At 40.5% G+C, this 19,369-nt stretch overlaps 1 protein-coding gene across 3 annotated transcripts in view; it reads left to right on the forward strand.

Annotated features, from left to right (window-relative positions):
* drp2 (dystrophin related protein 2) overlaps positions 1–19,369 on the forward strand; it is a 102,680-nt gene that overhangs the window by 57,329 nt on the left and 25,982 nt on the right. For all 3 annotated transcript variants that reach the window (XM_049754888.2, XM_049754881.2, XM_049754897.2), the window contains exons 4-10: positions 5,823–5,979; positions 11,175–11,295; positions 11,944–12,055; positions 12,305–12,461; positions 13,720–13,866; positions 15,547–15,625; positions 18,272–18,332. In XM_049754888.2, coding sequence (XP_049610845.1) covers positions 5,823–5,979; positions 11,175–11,295; positions 11,944–12,055; positions 12,305–12,461; positions 13,720–13,866; positions 15,547–15,625; positions 18,272–18,332 — 834 coding nt within the window. The remainder of the gene's footprint in view (positions 1–5,822; positions 5,980–11,174; positions 11,296–11,943; positions 12,056–12,304; positions 12,462–13,719; positions 13,867–15,546; positions 15,626–18,271; positions 18,333–19,369) is intronic.

Genomic DNA, 19,369 nt, shown 5'->3' on the forward strand with positions numbered 1-19,369 from the left:
AATCATCTTTTCAGCCTGTTTGTGTCGAGCTACTTTCATTGGTGTTGAATAACACGCTTGTGTTCACTCTCATCTGCAACTGATTGCCATAGAAAGTCATTCCCGCGGTGCAAGGTTGACTGCCAATGAACGGCACGCGTGGAATTTATTAATTTGAGTCCCTCGCGCCATGATTAACAATTTATCTTTGCATGTCATTTGCTTAATTTTATATGTTAATTTTCTCATTATGCTCGCAGTGTCATTTTAGAGCCGTTGCCATTCTGGGTAAATGTAAATTGCTTATTTCGGATTCCCTTTGGCCATCAGTTGTGGTAGCTTCCTCAAACAACATTTTTCAGTTGTGAAGGGAACAAAACAGCCTCGTGAGCGTTGTTGTCACTCAGCAAATGGATTTCCCGCAAATCTCAGGAAGGCGGCGGCGGAATAGAGACGCTTCGGGCCAGGCATCGGTTACACTCGTGATGCACAACAAAGCAGCGTTTCCCAAACTGGCCCAACGTAAGAGAAAATGTTTCTTCTGTAGATGACACACAAAACTGCTGACCGACGATGCCATCAGAAATGCATTTTACAAATGGACCAGCGGGGACTTGCACATGTCGACGCAGACAAGCGTGTGACTGCTGCTGTCAAGCATGCAATCAAGTCGAGCATGAAAAAGGCCAGTCAGCGCTGTTGCATTGAATGATCTGCAAACACTTACGATAATAGTGTGAAACTCATACAGGATGTGTTAAAACTGCCAGACCAAACTAGTGTGCCCGGGCCCTTCGGGGGGGTGGGGGGTCAGTGAATTGTATTTTGGAGCTTTTCCCAAAATGATCATTTTAAGAGGCATTCATCATCAAATCTTTAAATCACATCCTATTATGTTTGCAGATCAACAAGCTACAAAGAGCTAAAATCTCCATTCCTAGTTTGAATTTCCCTACTTGGCTTCAAAATGGATAAGTAACATTGATTTTAATCACTGAATTGCCCCACGGCTTGTGAGTTTGCCGCAGTAAGTGATACAATTCTAATGTTTCACAAGTATTACGTCATGAATGAGACAATAATGCTTTTTGAGAGTGTGCTTACAGAATAGACTTGAGATTTTCTGGTGCAAGGAAACTATTTCCTTGACTTTGACTACATTTCATCAGTGGGGCGACGTGAGGTGAAAATATGTGACGCATAGTGACACAGCACACAAAATCTGACTTGATGATGTACAAATATTATGCCCATAAATTGTTCCTGCTAAATCCCAGTGTGATGTCATTTTATTCCAATTAGTTTTCAGAGTGGTTAGACGATAGTTGGTTATTTGCAGCAAAGAATGACATTAAGCTAAATTATTTACAAATATTGTCCACTGTTAAATTGAATTATATCATTGACAGCAATTGAAATATCTTTTAAAGACGGGAAGTACAAATAAACAAGCTCAATGAATTATTTTCCTTCTTGATATCCTTACGGTTAATGTTGGGATCTTCCCTATCTGACTTCTAGAACAATTTTCATAAATTTCTGTTGAGTTGAGTGAGGAGGAGGCACAGTGCTCAAAGCCTCCTTCTGGCCCTGAGGCAACACAGCAACAAGCTCTTCTCCTGAAACAGCCCAAATTCTGCTTCAGTCTCCTACACATTAATTAATCATGGAAGTGGTAAACGCTAAGCTTCTCGCTGTAATCTCCCCTACTGATTGGGGAGTTGAATTTCCATTTGACAACGTTATTTACTTTCCAATGGGAACTGTCAAGCTATGGGGGGCATGACACTGTGCTGCATTAAACTCCATACAAAGGTTGCCCAAGTCATGACATATTTGACATTTCCAGCTCGAAATGATAAGAATTCTTCCCGCAGCGAGTAACAGTGATATTCCAATGCCGGGCTCGTGGGTTTATCTCTGCTGGATCCTTTGCACGCTGCTAATCCCGGAAATGAAAAGGTCTGCGATCTTTTATTACAACAATATTATTGCAATATCACGCTGATCTGATCATGCCTTCCCTTGCGATAGCGTTCCGAGATGATGCCAGTCTTGCTGCTGCATGTTTGGGAACAAACACTAGAAGTCATCTCTTGGGTTTGTCTTGTCATTGGTTCATTTGACTTCCGATGTTATAATAATGAACTCTATATACTGGCTAACGGAAAATAACATGAAATGCCACTGCCATTATGAGCCTTCAAACAACTGTTCACAGTTACGGGAGCGCCACCCATCATTCCTTGTCAAATTCAAGGTGACATTAAAATATATAACCCTAATCAAAGCCAAAGTCAAAGTCTGCTTTATTGTCAATATCTTCACAAAGAGATTGAAATTGCATTTCCTACTATCCCAGTGACAAGACATATTACATATATTATATTATATTATATTATATTATCTTATATTATATTATATTATATTATATTATATTATATTATATTGGTCCACGGACAAACAAAACATTCAAGTAAATAATACAAAAAGTAAAAAAAAAAAAAAAAGGCACATACAATGAATACGTAAGAGCAATGAATAAATAATAAATAAATAAGAGCAACATGGTTGAAATGGAGCAATTGTGCATACATCAGACAGTCAGTATATAGCGCAAATGTACGGGAGGAGTCAACGTGTCATGAGATGAATGTTTACAACCATGCAGAAAAGGATTGGCTAAAAATCTGCTCTACAGCAACTTGTTGATTTATTCTGCCATCCTCCGAGCCTGTTTTCCTTCGATTTGTAAACATACTAGTGACAATCTAACCAAGTGTTTACTAAAGCCATACGTTCCTGATTGGATTACCCGGATTGTTAATGCCGTTTGAACGTCAGTGAGTACTGTGCTCCAGTGTTGAGGAAAATTTATTTACACATCAAACACTTGCTCATTTCAATGACTGTTAACACTGTAGCTTGCTTTAGAGCCAGTAGACCATTCACTATATTGCTTACGATATAAACAAAAACAAATTAACTCTCAGTGATGTTTTCTCTTTAATACCCAATTGCAGCAGCATGATCTGCCCCTTTAAGTAGATACATGTCCCTGCGGAGCCAGTGGAGATTGAAAAGGAGTTAAAAGGAAGGGAAATATATTGGGATATAAAATCAGCAGATGGCCAGAAAGCCACTGTAAATGAGAAACAATGCCCTGTTTGTGTGGTGAATGATAAACACATTGGGGACTTTGTGATAGCACATTCATGCTATTTACTTTCTTACTGTGTCACAGAAAACAACAATCGAGAGTGGCATTCAGTGGCGCACAGACCTCCGCTGAGGCCCAATAATCATAATGGCCATTGTTTATCTTTATAGCCACTACATTTGCATATGTCTGAATTTTGGTCTTATAAGAATGCTGAGTAGAAGACCATTACATTATGTGCTGCATAGTAACCGCATCACACACCAATCACAAATCAATGATTCTAAGAAAATCATGTTAGACTGTATTTGCACCACCAATTAGATGCAACGTCTACAATTATTGGGAGAGAGGCAAAACATAAAACATTTGTTTGGTTTGTGGTTAATGACGCCATTAAGGGAGACTATAAAAGAAAAATCAACTAATGTGAGGGCTCATTTTGACCCGGTTATGTAACCATACAAAAACATGTTTACACCACCTTTAAAAGGAATATCTACCCACATTGTTTTATTTGTCCTCACATTTGCCGGCATCAAAGTGGACTACCTGGAACTGTTTGTGTCCTGGGCGCTTTTCAAAGACTGTGTGTTACGGAACAAGCTGTGTCAGTTCTTACACATTGGCCTTCTATTTATCCACAATAACCTCTACCTTCAGATAGAAGTTAAAAAAAAAACACCTTAAAAAGAGTTCCATAATAGTCTCTAATGAACTTTCAGGTATTACTTGATTGGGGTAAACAGTGAGACTCACAAATACAAAATCAAAGCATGGAGAAGTTGCTTACACCAAACATTATAAACGGGCAACTCACTAATTCCAGTTCCTGATATCAAATAAATGCTCAAACGCTTGCCACGTGATGCTCTTTTCATTCCAACACAACTCTGTGCTTTATTTCTGCCTCTCTGGGAGAGTAGCCTATAATGGAAGCCCCAGTGATGGACAAATGTGTTATTATCTCTGTGTGTGTGTTCTGCTGATGCTTTGCGCATTTCTGTATTAGCTTGTGAACGTCCGGAGGTTTTTGTTGTGAGGGTAGAAGCATTTCGATGCCAGGGCTGTCTGCTGATGGATGACCTTACTCAGACAAGCAAGAGCCTAGTTTTTGTGTATGACTCAGAAGCTGTGTGTAAAGTTGTACTGCTGTATTTATACGTATTTGCTGTCATGGTGAGTTGTATTTAAAAAAATATGAATGACGTCATCGAGTCGTCCACTTAAACTCAACTTTCGATATATTATAATCGAGTTGTTTATCCATTCTGTATGTACATTTTTGCACTGATAAGCACTCTTTACGTTTCTTGTTGTTTATAATGAATGTATTTGAATTTATTTAAACTACAACCCCAACATGGAGCATTTTATGATGCTATCTAACAAATACCTCCTTATCAGTGTCAGTCAAACGTAAGAGTTATCTTCCTGCCGGCGTACTTAATTACTACCTAATCAATTAATTCTAATCTTTTCATACTTACCCACCTTCTTTCCATCTACCTTCTTTCCCTCCTTCCTGCTGGCATCTCTGATGTAATTCCACATCTCTCTTGTGTGCTCATGTGTGCCAAATTCAGTTTGCAGAAAACTGCCTTACACTTCCTTTTCTCCACTCACCAATGTGAACTGAAGTGAACCCGCTGATGAACGTGTGCTAATGGTACACGTAGAGAAAAACTCCTTACACAGATCTGGCGAATCATATGCCTTGCCGCCATGTGACATTATTGTGTGGCTATATTTGATGACTACTGACGATTTCACCGATGTGTTTCCGACTCCCCTCATTATGGTGATGGTGCTCGAGTACTGGCTTCTGGTGTGTAAATGAAACACTGGGATATTTTCACGGCTTTAATGTCGCTTTATAGCCCTTTTAATGCCAGTTGCAGTGTAAAAGCAACACTTGGTGCTTGCTGCTTGGTGGTAATTAAACATTCATCCATCCATTTCCTATACTGATCCTCTCTTAGTGTACAGTAATTAAAGATGAAGATATCTTTAAAAATATATATATATGTGTATATGTATATATATATATATATATATATATTCACATTTTTGTTTTAAAAAGCACTGTTATCTATTTCATGTTTTGCCGGCAACAATAACAAAGTGTCGGCTCAGCTAATGAATTACTTACTTATGAATAATTTATCCTCATTGCACAGTGATTACCCTGCACCTTTATTTGCAATTGTATTTTCTTTACTTGCTATATGTAGCATGTGGTAAGCGAACAAAAGGTAGAAGAATTAATCCGAATCTCTTTTTTTATTCCTCTCTTTTTTCTCTCTCTCCACGTTTATTCTCCAGGGATTTAAATGTTCGGAATAAAAGTTGTCAAAAAAAAAATCCCACAATGGGCAAATTCACTACAAAAAAATACACTAGCATTAGGATACTTCTTAAAGTAAAGATAATGTAATACTATTAGAATTTAGAACATTAAGAGCATAAACTACCAGCAAACATAGTATTCTTGAAACATCTTATTTAAGCCCCTCACACACACAATATCTAGTACAGTACACTCTAACAAATTTCACTGTAAAACTAACAGGTCATAGTCAAGTTGGGTCTTGAGACCCAAGTCTCAAGTCAAGCCACGTGACTGCTGTACTGGTAGAAGTATGTAACCAAATGTTGCTTGGTTATATGTGTGTGTTGTCAGTGTTCGAATAGAGGCCATCTCGGACAACAGTGGGAAGCTGCAGCTCTCCCTGCAGGAGATCATCGAATGGCTGACAGCGAAGGACGAGGAGCTGTCGGAGCAGCTGCCCATAGGAGGCGACGTGGGGGCCGTGCAGCACCAGAGGGAGTTCCACCAGGTAATGCCGAAGCCTTTTGAAATAGCGCACAGAATCCATTGACTCGAGTGCCTCAAGAGGAATTTGTGACCACAGTCTGATAGATTTACACATAAATACAGAGAGATGTATTCAGTGGGCGTTACGGCTTAATGGAAGTGTAGCGGCGAGGACAAGTCCCGCTGAGTGCCCCTTTCCACTTTTAAGCTTGCTATCTGTTTTCTTAGTGTGAAAATGGATTGAGGGTGTTCCCAGGGTCATGTGCTATGATCTATGTGATGCGTGTGATTGCTCAGCCATTTATATCTACATTTTCTATGGTAAATTGGTTCCAGTCTGAGACGGATGGTACGGAAGGAAAAAAAAAAATACATTATCGTCTGTTTAATGTTTTTGAGGCGCAACATCAAGGCTTGAGTCTTGATTGTCACGAGTCAAAGTTTCAAGATAGGAGGCCCTCGCGGCTTCTGTTATCGTGCGATTTGAATGTGTTATTGTCCAGCGGTCGGCGGGACATTTTTACTGTTTGATAACATTAAAAGAAATCAAATATCGCAAGGACATCTTGGTTTTTGAGTTTAAAGAAGTGCCAAGATTAACACTTTATTAAGTTGCTTTTTGATATCGCACTTTTCACAAAATTACAAAGTACATCCACAGGTTAAACTCTGAATTGGGGAAAGGCGTTTGACTAAATGTCACTTTCTTTAGTCAATAGTGCCTCGAGATATGAATGCCCTAATGCACAAGGTATGAGCCATCATTCAGGTGATTTGTTTTTGCTTTGACTTGCAGGCAAAAATTCGGAAAAACCAAACCACCCCATAGCTTTGCTTCGGCCAAGTTCGTTCAGCCAAGAGCAAACAAACAATGCAAAAGGTCATAGATGGGCAAACAAATGTCATCTGTATTTCTACCCTTTACACGTGTAAACAGATAATATATCAATCTGCATGTGAGCTGAGCAGCTATAATAAATAAAACAGTAAAATCAAAGTGGAAAGAAAAGAACAAAAGAAAGATTGTACAAACAACAATTCTGGACAGATATTTTGTTAAGGGGCAGATGATGAGTGTGCCAGTCGTGATGGAAAACTATATGATGGCTAACAGATTTGGTCGGGTGATGTTTTGAATGGCCTTGAAAAGGAACAGGAGGATTCTAAATGTTGTAAAAATGAGTTGATGTGGTTGATGGAACCTGGTTTTTGTAATGATTCAAGCAGCTGAATTATGGACCAGTTGGAGTTTATGGAGGGATTTGTGAGGGAGACTAAAAAGAAGGAAATTGCGGTGAACGGAGATGGCAGTGGAGCAGGGAGTGAGGAACGGGCGAAGGCCATTAATACTGCGGAGATGGAGGTAGGATGTGGACCGTGTGATGTTATTTATTTGAGTTTTAAAAGATAGGTTGCTGTCGGGTGACATACTCTTAACATGCGGAATTGTAATGGGGAAACTGATCGTTTTGATAAGTGCAGATTTCAACATGACTGGGAGAAATCAATTTTGTGAGGTTTGCGCTAAAAATGATAGAATTTCAGATGATGGTGGGGCATGGTACTTGGATTTGTGATCTTGTGTTTGTGGTATTTCCTGTGGGAACGAGATATGTGAAGAAAAGAATGGGTCCCATAACAGATCCCTGGGGCACATGTGTGATGACTGGGGGATGCCTGCGAGGTGAATGATTGAAGTTGAATCGACTGATTTTAGATAGCTAAAATACAAATGGGTGTGTGTTATCCGACATAAACAATAAATGCTTTGTAACAAATATTGTAGCTTTTCATCTTGACAATGCAAACTAAATAAAATTAACAATCAGTTGCTCCATCCTTAATTTCAAAAAGTATTATATAATATAGGCAAAGTTACAAAAATAACAAATAACATGACAATAAAATTAGATAGAACAGGTAGTGATGCAATCAACAGTTTCATTCCAAGTTGTCAAAAAGACATTATTTACGATACTTCATTATTTAATTTGATATTTACAGGGACAGCAAAAGTGTAGTCAGGCTTAGGAAGTAACACAAATTGGCACCTAATACATTTAATAAATGGTAACAACAGCAAGGGTCTAAGAAAAGAACCCTGTGGAACTCCACACACTGAAGTCATTGCATCACTTCAATCATACATCCCTCCACCTTTGCTGTAAAGTGAGGATTCAGAGAATAAACTTTTCATTCATTTTCTCCCCTCTCGTCCTGTCTGGGTGTGTCTCGTATCCATTTTCACCGCAACCGGATTTATAATCTGCAGTGTCTCAGCTTTCTCGGTGCCTGGTTGCTCTGAAACTTCCTCCAACAAAGCAAAATTGGAGATTGCATGCCAGAGTTCTATGGAGATTTAAAGTGTTTTAAGAAATGTGAATTATTGATCCTAAGTGGATTTATCCCAATGTCTTCTTTGTGCCGATGATGAATTCCCATCTGTCTTTAAAAAAAAAAAAAAAAAAAAAAAAAGATTTGCTTGTGTCTTTAGGAGTTTAGGAGGAGGAGTGTGTCCTCGAGGGTGACCAAGGGATTTGGGAAGAGAAAATATTTGTCTTTCTTTCCTCAATGTTGGGGTGAGTGAGCATGTGTGCAACACGAGGAAGGAGGATTTTGCTGCTCTTTACACAGCATCAGTCTTTTTCTTTGCCTCGTGTGAAAGGAAGAAAAAAATCCATCTTCCTTGTCAACAAATCCCAATGAGGGGCTGTCTACAGGTAAAAGTAAATGTGATGCCAGCAACACGTTGAGATGAAGTCATTGAAGTCATTTCCTCCCACGGAAATGCTCTACACTGTGCATAATTCACCCTAGTCTGATCTGAAGCTTCTTAATATTCATTCAACCAAGGATGAAGCCTCGGAGTGTGAAATTTAGCCTGTATTAAAATTTTAACAAGGCAGCTAGTCGAGGAATTCATGGAGCCGCTCTGGTCAGACTGAAAAGAGGCGGCATAGAAACAGTGGGGAACCTGAGTAGATGGGAATGGTGAGCAATAAAAAAAAAAGGGATAGATGTGGGAAGTGGTTTGCTTGTTTGTGCGACGGAGGAAGGTTTGCACAGGGAATCTTATCGAGCTCTCAAATTTCAGACTTTTAAATCATATTTTCCTCAGCGCTGGCTGCCATGTGCTTGCCTTTCATTTGGGTTTTTGTGTTTGAATCTCATCGCCTGGGGTTTCTCAAGCTAGCTGGGCCCTATATAGAACTCACTGTAAATTGTCTGCTGAAATTGTAATTCGTGTTGAAGCTGGTGTGTAATCAGCATGGCAACATTTCATCCACGGCATTATTACGGCTCAAAGACAATTAGCATAGCATTCCAATGAGTTGCATACTACAAAGCTGAGTTGTATTATCAACACAACAAGCGCAGGAGCAGCAACCACCATGACTCACACTTTTCTTCAAAAAGCACTGTGGGCCGGAGGGGTACCAGCTTCTCACATTTTGTACTTTAGAAATTTGTTTGACTAAATTCAAGTACTTTGTTTGACTAAAGTACAATTATTGTTATTAAGATCGTTACTGCAGAAAATGAAAATTGCTAAAAATACCCTAAATAGTCCAAGGTTTTTTTTTGGACTCAAGTTCAAGCGCAAAAGCCTACAAGTCCCATAAATAAATAGAGCGACGCCTACGAGCAGACTACCTATGACGGCATAGTTCAATGTTGCGTTTGAAAAGCCAGTCAAAAATCAAGGCTTTATTTCAGAAACGAACAAGAGACATTTTACCGCAGATAGCATCATCTCCCATTGAAACCAATCAAGACCCTATACAAAGGGCTCCTTGCGAAAAAAAAAAATCTCTACCTGGATCTAAAATGTTCAAGGACACCTCAAATAAAGACATAATAAACACACGCACACACTTGAACCTTTATGACGTTCTGTAAAGAAAATGAAATCCCTGTATTGCAAAAGTAGTCAAAGATTAGTTATTATGCTGGAGAACATGCCAGTTCCAGGCAGTGCTTGTGCGACCCCCCATGTCTTCTCAACCAGTGGAGCCTCCTTCTTGCCATTTAATTGACTCTTTTGTGCCAGCAGGCCAGCTGTATGACTTTCCCTTAGAGGATTCATACTGCTTTCTGAGCTCTTCTCTGGGCTTCCAGCACAAGCACACTGCAATGTAATCCCATGTGATCCTGCCAGTCGAACCCCGTGATGCCTTGAACTAACTTCTGTGCTCAAAACTTGCTGCTGAGGTCTTCCTGGTGTGTATTTGTGTCTTATCTGGTATTCCCCATCTGAAGTTGTTTGCTATGATGCTTTTAACGGAGATTAGATCGTCTATAACTTGTGCAAAAAGTGCTGTGACTCATCACGACTCCAGTCAGGCTGTGACTGAAAAACTGGTTTTCTTTTTTTTTTTATTTTGGTTAGAAATCATTAATTGTTTTACCTGACGACTCCACAAGTGATGGTGCAAACCCGAATGCCAATGCTTGTCTGTCTATATGTATCCTGTGGTTGACTGGCAACCATCCAGAGTGTAGTCTGACTTTTTCTCCGGTTCCCTGAAAAACAAGGAAATGTTATAGGAGCTGTTACGTGCCACTTTGATTTGCTTTGTATTGTAATTTCCTCTTTAACAAGCAATCCAAAAAGGGCTTCCCATTACCTTATCACGTTGCCGCCACGACACTTTGAGTGAATAAACAAAAAGGTGCAAACAGGGAATTTCTACCCGCGTATAGCCTTAATTTTTCAAGCATCAAAACTGACAAGTCTTCTTTCTATTGGCCCGGTACCAAATGATCCACAGCCTGGTACCAGGCAGATATCAGTCGGTATGTGCCTCAATCCACTTGCTTGCTTAATGGTGCATTCGGGTGTGCTTGTAAGGACTGTAAATATCTTGCTTTTTCTCCTCAGGTGGTCGTTTCCCAGTGGCGATACATCACTATCATTGACTGCCTGGGAGTAAATACTGTAACAGATGGCTGACATAAACTTGTTTGAATTACAGATCATTGGAAGCCAAACCCACTTAGTTTTTTTTCTGACTGTGAAGGATTATCGCCGCGTTTGTCTGAAGGCTCTGCAAATCTGTGCGCTAGGCTTGTAACTGAATCTTTTATAAACAAGGCACATTTCCCTCTCGCTCTTTTAGATGTCTGGTCAGAGGTTGTTGGTTTGCCGAGAAACTGTTTCTTTGAGTTTGTTCTTTTATTCATGCTCGCTTCCCTCTCTTTTGGTTCTCTCACCAGGCTTTCATGGAGGATGTCAAGTCTCGAGGGCCGTTCATCTACTCGGTCTTGGAGTCCGCCCAGTCCTTCCTGGCTCAGCATCCTTTTCAGGAGCCGGAGGAGACCCTAGCAGAAGGCAAAGGTCAGCAGCTCAAATCATTGTCAGAAACCACATATACAGAAGGCATCCATCGCTGTCGGTACAAGGTGCAAACCTCAAGAACATATTTTCTGTATCCCCAACCAAGTTTATCCAGGGTCAAAGAGTTACAGATGTAATTTGCTGATGAGCTAATCATTTGAATCGGAAACGTGACCTCTGACTTAGACAAATATATGTAACAATGGCACGGATTTGCTTTTTGTACTCGTACATGTTTCAAGTCGGAGGTCCATTTGAATCCAGTCCAGGTATAAAAAGAACTAAGCCAAAGAGTTCCAGTCGCATTTGTCTTCACTGCGGATGTCAAAGCCAAGGCCCAGGGGCCAATTCCGGCCCACAATATCATTTTATTTGGCCTGCGAAGACAAACCATGTGTGTTGACTTCGAGTTTCTTGACTTTTAATGATGCTGAGATGAGAATTTTTGTTTAATTTCCTGTGGATTGCAAAGTTCTTGTCTTTTGTTTATCCCCTAATTCGTATGGTCTTCTTCCCTCCCAATCCTTCCTTGTTATTTCCCAGACCATTCTGTCTTTATAAGCACCTTTTTATCTTTTATCACTATTTAATATCAAGACATTATCCCTTTGAGAATTTATCTATTTTACCATTGTCCCATCTCTGCAGAGGTGTCACCCCGCCGGCGGATTCTGAATGTGAGCCGCTCGGTGTGGAAGCAGGCCAATGTGGCCAGCGACCTGTGGGAGAAGCTGACGGCACGTTGTGTCGACCGACACAGGTCACTGCTTGTTTCTTATTGTGTTTGAAATTCATACATGGGCTAATGGAAATTAGCATGCATGTTATGGAAATTATATATATTGTAAAACCTCCTACTCTAACAGAAAGAGAGCCAACATGTAGCAAAACTGCATCCAACCAAACTCACAGCAAAATATTCTCTCCACAAACACAGCCCCTTGAGTTCTGCCAAAAATGGACAATTGAAACAGCTTCACGCTACTTGTTTTGTTTCCAATCACAACAGACACATGGAGAGGACCTTAGAGCGTCTCCTCCAGATCCAGGCGGTGATGGAGGAGCTAGCGGTGGCCCTTGAGCAGGCCGAAGGGGTGAGAGACGCATGGGAGCCCGTGGGAGACCTCTTCATCGACTCCCTGCAAGACCACATAGATGCTACCAAGGTGAATAAATATGTACCCATCTGCCCTCTTTTTGGGCATAATTGATGTCTAGTGTTAAAAGAAGTCCAATTTGACCCAAATTAATTCATGAATAAGGTAACTTGACAAAGGACTTACTCAAGACATGAAGGTAAGACCTACTTACTCAGGTTTGACTTGATACCATCTGCTCTGAAGAAAACATCCACCTCACACAAAAGACTGTGTAATCCATTAAAACACCAACGCAGTATGTTTTCATGAATAATTGAGCCCAGTGTTGCCAGTCAGCATGATGATGACAAGGCTTAGGTTAGGATCCTCGCACAAGTTAAACAAGTGGCAGGTCACTGGCTTCGTCATTACGGAGGAGTCGTTGCGGCCTATAATTGCGTGCCGCTATTCATTAGGAAAAAGGGCACAGTAATCATGTTGCAGCGTGGACTTGTGTCACGGCCAGCACGCTTCGTTCCAACCTTTGGAGCAGATTCTCGCGCACTGAATGATGAAAACCAAAAAGTACATGTGACAACACATGCTAATAAGACGCTGTCATCAGACGCCGTCGATTAGTTAATCAACTCTTGATAATGGGTTGCTCGATTAGTTAAAATGTCATAGCTTGTTTTTATCAGTTTAGAACCAAAGCCTCATTTCCATACTCAGTTTGAGAAAACACTCACTCTCATGTCACTCACGTTACTTGCTTTTCATCTCAGACATTTTGGACAATTATGTACTTACAACTTTGTGCCAACCGAAAGTCCTTTTCTGTGCCTGAGTGCACAAAACAAGTTGCTCGGGTTCAAACCAGAACGAGGATCGTGCGTGGGCGAAAATTCCCACTCCTGAATCATCTTCCCAGAAGCTGGGTAATAACCATGACTGTGTTGCAGTCTCATCGCAAATAAATATCACATAAAAGATTTCCTCCTCGGGGTTCATCTCAACTTTCAAGTTTTTTAAGATCTGCACTCAAAATGCCCAAAAGTATTAAAAACTGCTGACAGAGCAAAATATCTGGCACAGTCATAAATATATATGCACCCATAAGATGTGTTCCCACTCTGTGTTTTATTGGTCGTGGTGAGACTGGTTCAAAGAGTCTCTTGCACTCACCTTTAGAACCGCTACAGACAGTGACGATGATTGTGTGTAAATGTTCCTTTTAGTTAGAATTTCGATAACCCACATTTTCACACAGTTCAATTTTCCAATGTTTTGGATGTCTGCGTCATTATTATAATAATTTAATTAGAGCAATTAAATTCCACTGCAGCTTTTCAAAGAAGAACTGACGCAGGTGAAGGAGGGAATGAAGCACATCAACGACCTGGCCCACCAACTGGCTATTTCCGACGTTCATTTGTCCATGGAAAACGCTCGCGCCCTGGAGCACCTCAATAACAGATGGAAACTGCTACAGGTACACACCCGGTCTCCAAAGTTGCCCAGTATCCTCTCACATTAAAATTCCCATAAGCACTCGAGGCTTTGATGCAGTAGTCCTCAAACTATCTTGGGAGACCAAATAATTACTTTTGCATCCTTTAAAGAAATGCAAAGCCGCTTATGGGGATATCAAACAAACAGTTGTCCTGGATCGACAATGTTTGAGAACCACTATTTTCATTTTTAAAGCTTTCATAAGGTTCAGTTGACCCATGGCAAGATTTTCACTGTTTCTCCCACAGGGCTTCCGATAGTTAAAACCTCGGTTCTGCCTTTTTCCTAGAAATCAATTCTCCCATTTCAAAAGTGCACTTGTTGCCTCTATCTTCCTTGTTTCATTCCTTTGCCTCCGAGGCCTCAAAATGGTTCAGAGTGAATCAGTTGGCCGGCTCAACAACACACAGCAGATTAAACCGGAGGGTTTGTTTTGTAATCCAGTGAAGCAAGTAAAGTTGGCTGCTTCAACATTAGCCTTTGTCCTCCGTCTTGAACCTATTGGATTGCTGGCGGCGATGCAAGGTCACAATGCGATTCTTCTCAAGCTTTTCTCTCCAAATCTCATAGGAATTTCACACACACACACACACACACACACACACCATTTCTGCATTGATTATATTTAAAGCACTCACCAAGCGCTTCATTACCTATACTTGTGCTACATTGGTTTGCTAACAACAAGAGGTTAGGTTTAGGGTTTATACACATGTTGGTATGGTTTAGATTTTTATTTATTGATTTTTTTAAGCCTTTCATTCTGTAGGAACTTGTGCAAATGTGCTGGAATCACCAAAAAAGTACCCAAATATAAATGTACTGTTTTGTATTTGAAAAAAAGGTTTAAGATACTGTGGCATGTATTTCATTAATGTCTTCACATAGCACTCTTTCAGGTTAACAATTCATTGTGGCACTTTCTGCCAGGACCACTTCCATCTTCATTAAAACTGCCACCCAACTTCCTATTCCTGCACCGTGTTGATTTTGGCTGCTCTGCTCTCGATTGGGGCTAATGTAGGCATTTGTCTTCCTTATGGCGGCTCAAATTGCCAGAGCACAGCAGATCACATTTGGGCTCGCCAGCAATTAGTTACATCACAGCCCAAATCATAGCAGCTCATTTTCAAGGACGTACGCACCCTTAGAAATCATTTTAAAAGTATCTGAGTCATTCAAGCCTTGGCTGTAATATTTCAAGGCTGGTCTTTCTTTAACGGAGGAGTCACTGCGACTGGATTTACCTCCCAATATTTGCAGATGTGTTTCAACACCCCGCTGAGTGGAGCGTAATTTATGAAGCGAATGCGGGCGCCGATATCCTTCATCCACGTCGCGTTTCGTTTCATCCCCTTGCCCTCTTTCGCACGTTGCCTGCCGGAGCACCTGAGGAATCGCTGATCTCTTTCCACCTCGATTTATGATTCTGTGATCTGTGTCAAGCTTTCTTACCTGATGCTCTTCAAAGGCTTCTCAAAGTCCTTCAGGAGGGTAAACGTTTGCGAAAGACATCATTCGTATTCCAGGCTTTGCTATTAGTGGAATAGCAGGTGTTCGCCATGTATGAGCTGCCATTGTGGGGCTTTGTGACAGCTGGGTGACACTTAGCTTTATTCCCTTTGATTTAACATGGTGTTTTTTTTGTGTGTCTTCTCAGGGTTCCATTGAGGAGAGGCTAAAGCAACTCCAGGACGCACACCGAGACTTTGGCCCTGGATCGCAGCACTTCCTTTCAAGTAAGCAATAAGCAAGCAAAAAACTCAGATGGCCAGACGAGTAAACAAACTCTTCTACGTCAATTCAAGGTCAAGTCCAATTTAATTGGAATCCATAAAGGAACGGATTACCTGGCCAACTCTCCAAGCAGGAGGGGAGGGGGTGAGGCAGGAGAAGCGGCCGTAAAATAGCCCAAATGCCCGATGATGAAAATCAATCTGGAATGAGGAGTTTAACATTTCTACTCTCAAATGTCATCCAGTTTGGATGTTCTGAAGAGTCCCTTTTGTCCTGAACTTACTAAATTGTCCCATCATGTAATTCAGAGTTTGGTCCAGGTAATGATTGATTGAAATTAAAAGCAGCAAGTTCAGCAAACATCCTCAAATACCCGCCCCGCATTTTGAAGACTACAGTTTGGCGTGACAAGATTGTAAACTGTCCCAGCTATCGTGCGCATTTTGGTTGAAGCTCATGTTCCGAGAAGCCTCCCCGCCGGTGCTCATCACATAGCTCATTGCTCTTACTTAAGCGGAGCTGGGTGATTTAAAAAAAAATGAGGAGAGGCTGCAGAGAAACCGAAAAATGTGATTTACTTAGCCCAGTTTAGACTGAGATGACGGGTAATGGCGTGACTGAGCGGGAGTCTCTCGGCAGGCAGCCTGGCGCACTTTTCACTGCCGTCATGCTGGCTCACAGATGCCATCACTGCGGTGTAAATAGCAGCGATGCTCAGCTCGTTGCACCATGCCGAGAAGTCTGCCTTTGTGGAGCTTTGTTATGATGCCTGGATGGAAAAAATAAGTGGAAGCCACGTTTTGTAACTACTATGTATTTTAAGCAACATATTGTACTGTTGGAAGTAAGGGTGAACAACTTTTGTACACAAGGGCCACAAAAACCAGACAGAAAATTCGTAAGTGAAGTGTTTGGTATTTGAAATGGTCTGATTTACTCAGTGGGATTATAAAAATAAAAATAGATTTAATTGTCATTGGTGAGTTATTGAAAAAGTTTATTTTGCAAGCAGTGATTTTACAGTATCTCAATCAGCCAATGATTTAGTGGGATAAAGGATCAATAAGTATTAATATTAATTTTAATTCAGTAATTAGAGAAGAGATGGCTGCATAGTAATCATGCTTACTTGCTTCAATTTCAATTAATTGTAATAGTGTTAAATGTATGTGTATATATAAAATTGTTTATCTTACTAACATGTTTATTTACAGTAAATCAATTATTTAATAAGCTGAAGGATGAAAAGATGAAATTTTAAGGAAAAAAGACAACATACATAGTTTGTATTCATCTTTCATGTTATAATGGTATAACTTGTAAAAGAATATATACATTGTTTAATAAGATACACATTTGAATGTTTAATGTTTTACTAAATGAATTAAAGTTATTAAAAGCAATTTTTTTTTGCTGGTGGAAACAGGTTTCCATGAAAAATGCCTTCATTCATAGAACTGTTAATTCAGAACAATTGATATTGTAAATATCCATAGGGTCAGACTGGTTAACGCAGTTGATTCAAGCTGCATCATCTGTGTGGCTGAACAACACAGTACAACTCAAGTTTCATTTTTAAAATGATACACATTTGATTTGTACTTTCAGCAATGGATGGACTTTTTTTTTCACCACCCTTGGCCCTTTAAAACGGGATCACATTCTTGGCTTGCTGCCCTTTTTTCTTGCCTCTGCTCAATTTTAAAGTGCAGACACACACATGCACACACACACACACACACACACACACACACACACACGCACACACACACACACACGCACACACACACACACACACACGCGACTGAGATCTTCAACGCTTTGTCTTCTGTTTGGCTGCCAAGGTGAACTCGAGCGTGACGTTCACGGCTATGACTGAGATGGGGCACAAAGGCGTCGCAGCTGACAAAGAATATTCTTCCCCATTTTACTATTTTAATTCAAATACAGTAATTTCATGCTTTACTTCCAATATGATCATATTTGATAAGTAAAACTGACCAAGCAGAGTTTTTGAAAAAAAAAAATGCAAATTTGCAAATACCAAACAGCTGGGGTCAACTGCTAATATTTTTTGCAAATTTTTTGCCTTGGCAATAAAGGTTGTGCTGATAGCGGCCTTGTTTTGAGGTATCGATACCTTGTGGAAGGTCCCAATACCAGCCACAATACTAAAGGCAAAACAAAAAAAAGAAGAAATCAGACATTGAGTAAGTCATCCTCAGCAGTAGTTGGTGCTCATACTAGTTTGAAAAAAAAGAAACCCGTTTTGAATCATTCTAAACCGATATACTTCATTTTTTATTTGAAGCAAAAACACCGGTTTCTGTTTGCATTCACCTAAAGGTCACAATAGCATTTCTGAAATAACAAATGTGGCTCACAAGCCCACTGATGTTCCTTGCTCGGAATATAACGCATTGTCGCCCGTCTCACTCCTTTTCCTCCTATTTGGTCGTGCCAAACACACACAATGCTATCTTCTTGTCCTTTGTCTGGCCACACCCGAGCCGCCCTGTTAATAAGGTCTGAATGGACAACACTATCTGGGCACGATGTCACAGAGTCCATTGTGCACTGTGGCTTTTCACGCATGGCGGCTTATCCCGTTGTATACATTTCTCGTGTGTGTGTGTGTGTATGTGCAGGTTCAGTGCAGATACCATGGGAGCGTGCCATCTCCCCGAACAAAGTGCCATATTACATCAAGTAAGTGCAGCTTCACGGTCACTCACTACGGTTGGTGTTTATTCCTGGCAACAGAGGCAACAAAAAAAAAAAAAAAAAAAAAGAAAAGACGAAAGGGAGCACATGTTATTGTTGTTTTTATATTTGTTCAAATTGCTTTAGTCATGCATCACTGTCAAACCCACTGGTGTTTGAAGACAATTTTATTTGTTCTTCACTGGCCCACAATGACCTCGTGGAGCAGTCTGAATGTGTCACTCGTCAATTTTATACTCAAAGTTGACTTCTGACATCTATTCAACATTTTTTTAAATACATACATATATACATATCTCCATATGTAATAGAACAAGCATATAAATCAAATTTTCCTCCTCACCTTAACTTTGGGCAAATATAAAACATGTTGATGTCATCACAGCAATTGGACATCCCTATATCAATGTTTTTTAGCAAATTGTGTATTTTACAGTCTTATTTCAAGCCAGGTACAACTGGAACAGTTTGAGTGGGCTAGAATGCCCGCTGTGAGGTGCAGCAGTCAAAGTCAAAGTCCCAAAGTCCCAATGATCATCGTCACACACACATCTGGGTGTGGTGAAATTTGTCCTCTGCATTTAACCCATCCCCATGTGATTTTAATCCATCCCCTGGGGGAGAGGGGAGCAGTGAGCAGCAGCGGTGCCGCGCTCGGGAATCATTTGGTGATCTAACCCCCCAATTCCAACCCTTAATGCTGAGTGCCAAGCAGGGAGGCAATGGGTCCCATTTTTATAGTCTTTGGTATGACCCGGCCGGGGTTTGAACCCACAACCTTCCAGTCTCAGGGCGGACACTCTACTACTAGGCCACTGAGCTGGTCTGACTGAAAGCTCCCAAAGTGGTTTGATTGCAGTGATTGCTTCAAAAGGTTGCGCTACATATAAAGTTAAGAGCACCATCTTTTTTGTCCTGGCCTGTTTCTGGAGTTCTTTTGGTAAAATAAATCTCTTTAACCACAATTCAAAAGCAGTGTTTGGTTCTCATTGGTTAATTCTCATTCAACATTTAATTTAGTG

The sequence above is a fragment of the Syngnathus scovelli genome, chromosome 1, assembly GCF_024217435.2.
Source record: "Syngnathus scovelli strain Florida chromosome 1, RoL_Ssco_1.2, whole genome shotgun sequence".
Lineage (NCBI taxonomy): Eukaryota > Metazoa > Chordata > Actinopteri > Syngnathiformes > Syngnathidae > Syngnathus > Syngnathus scovelli.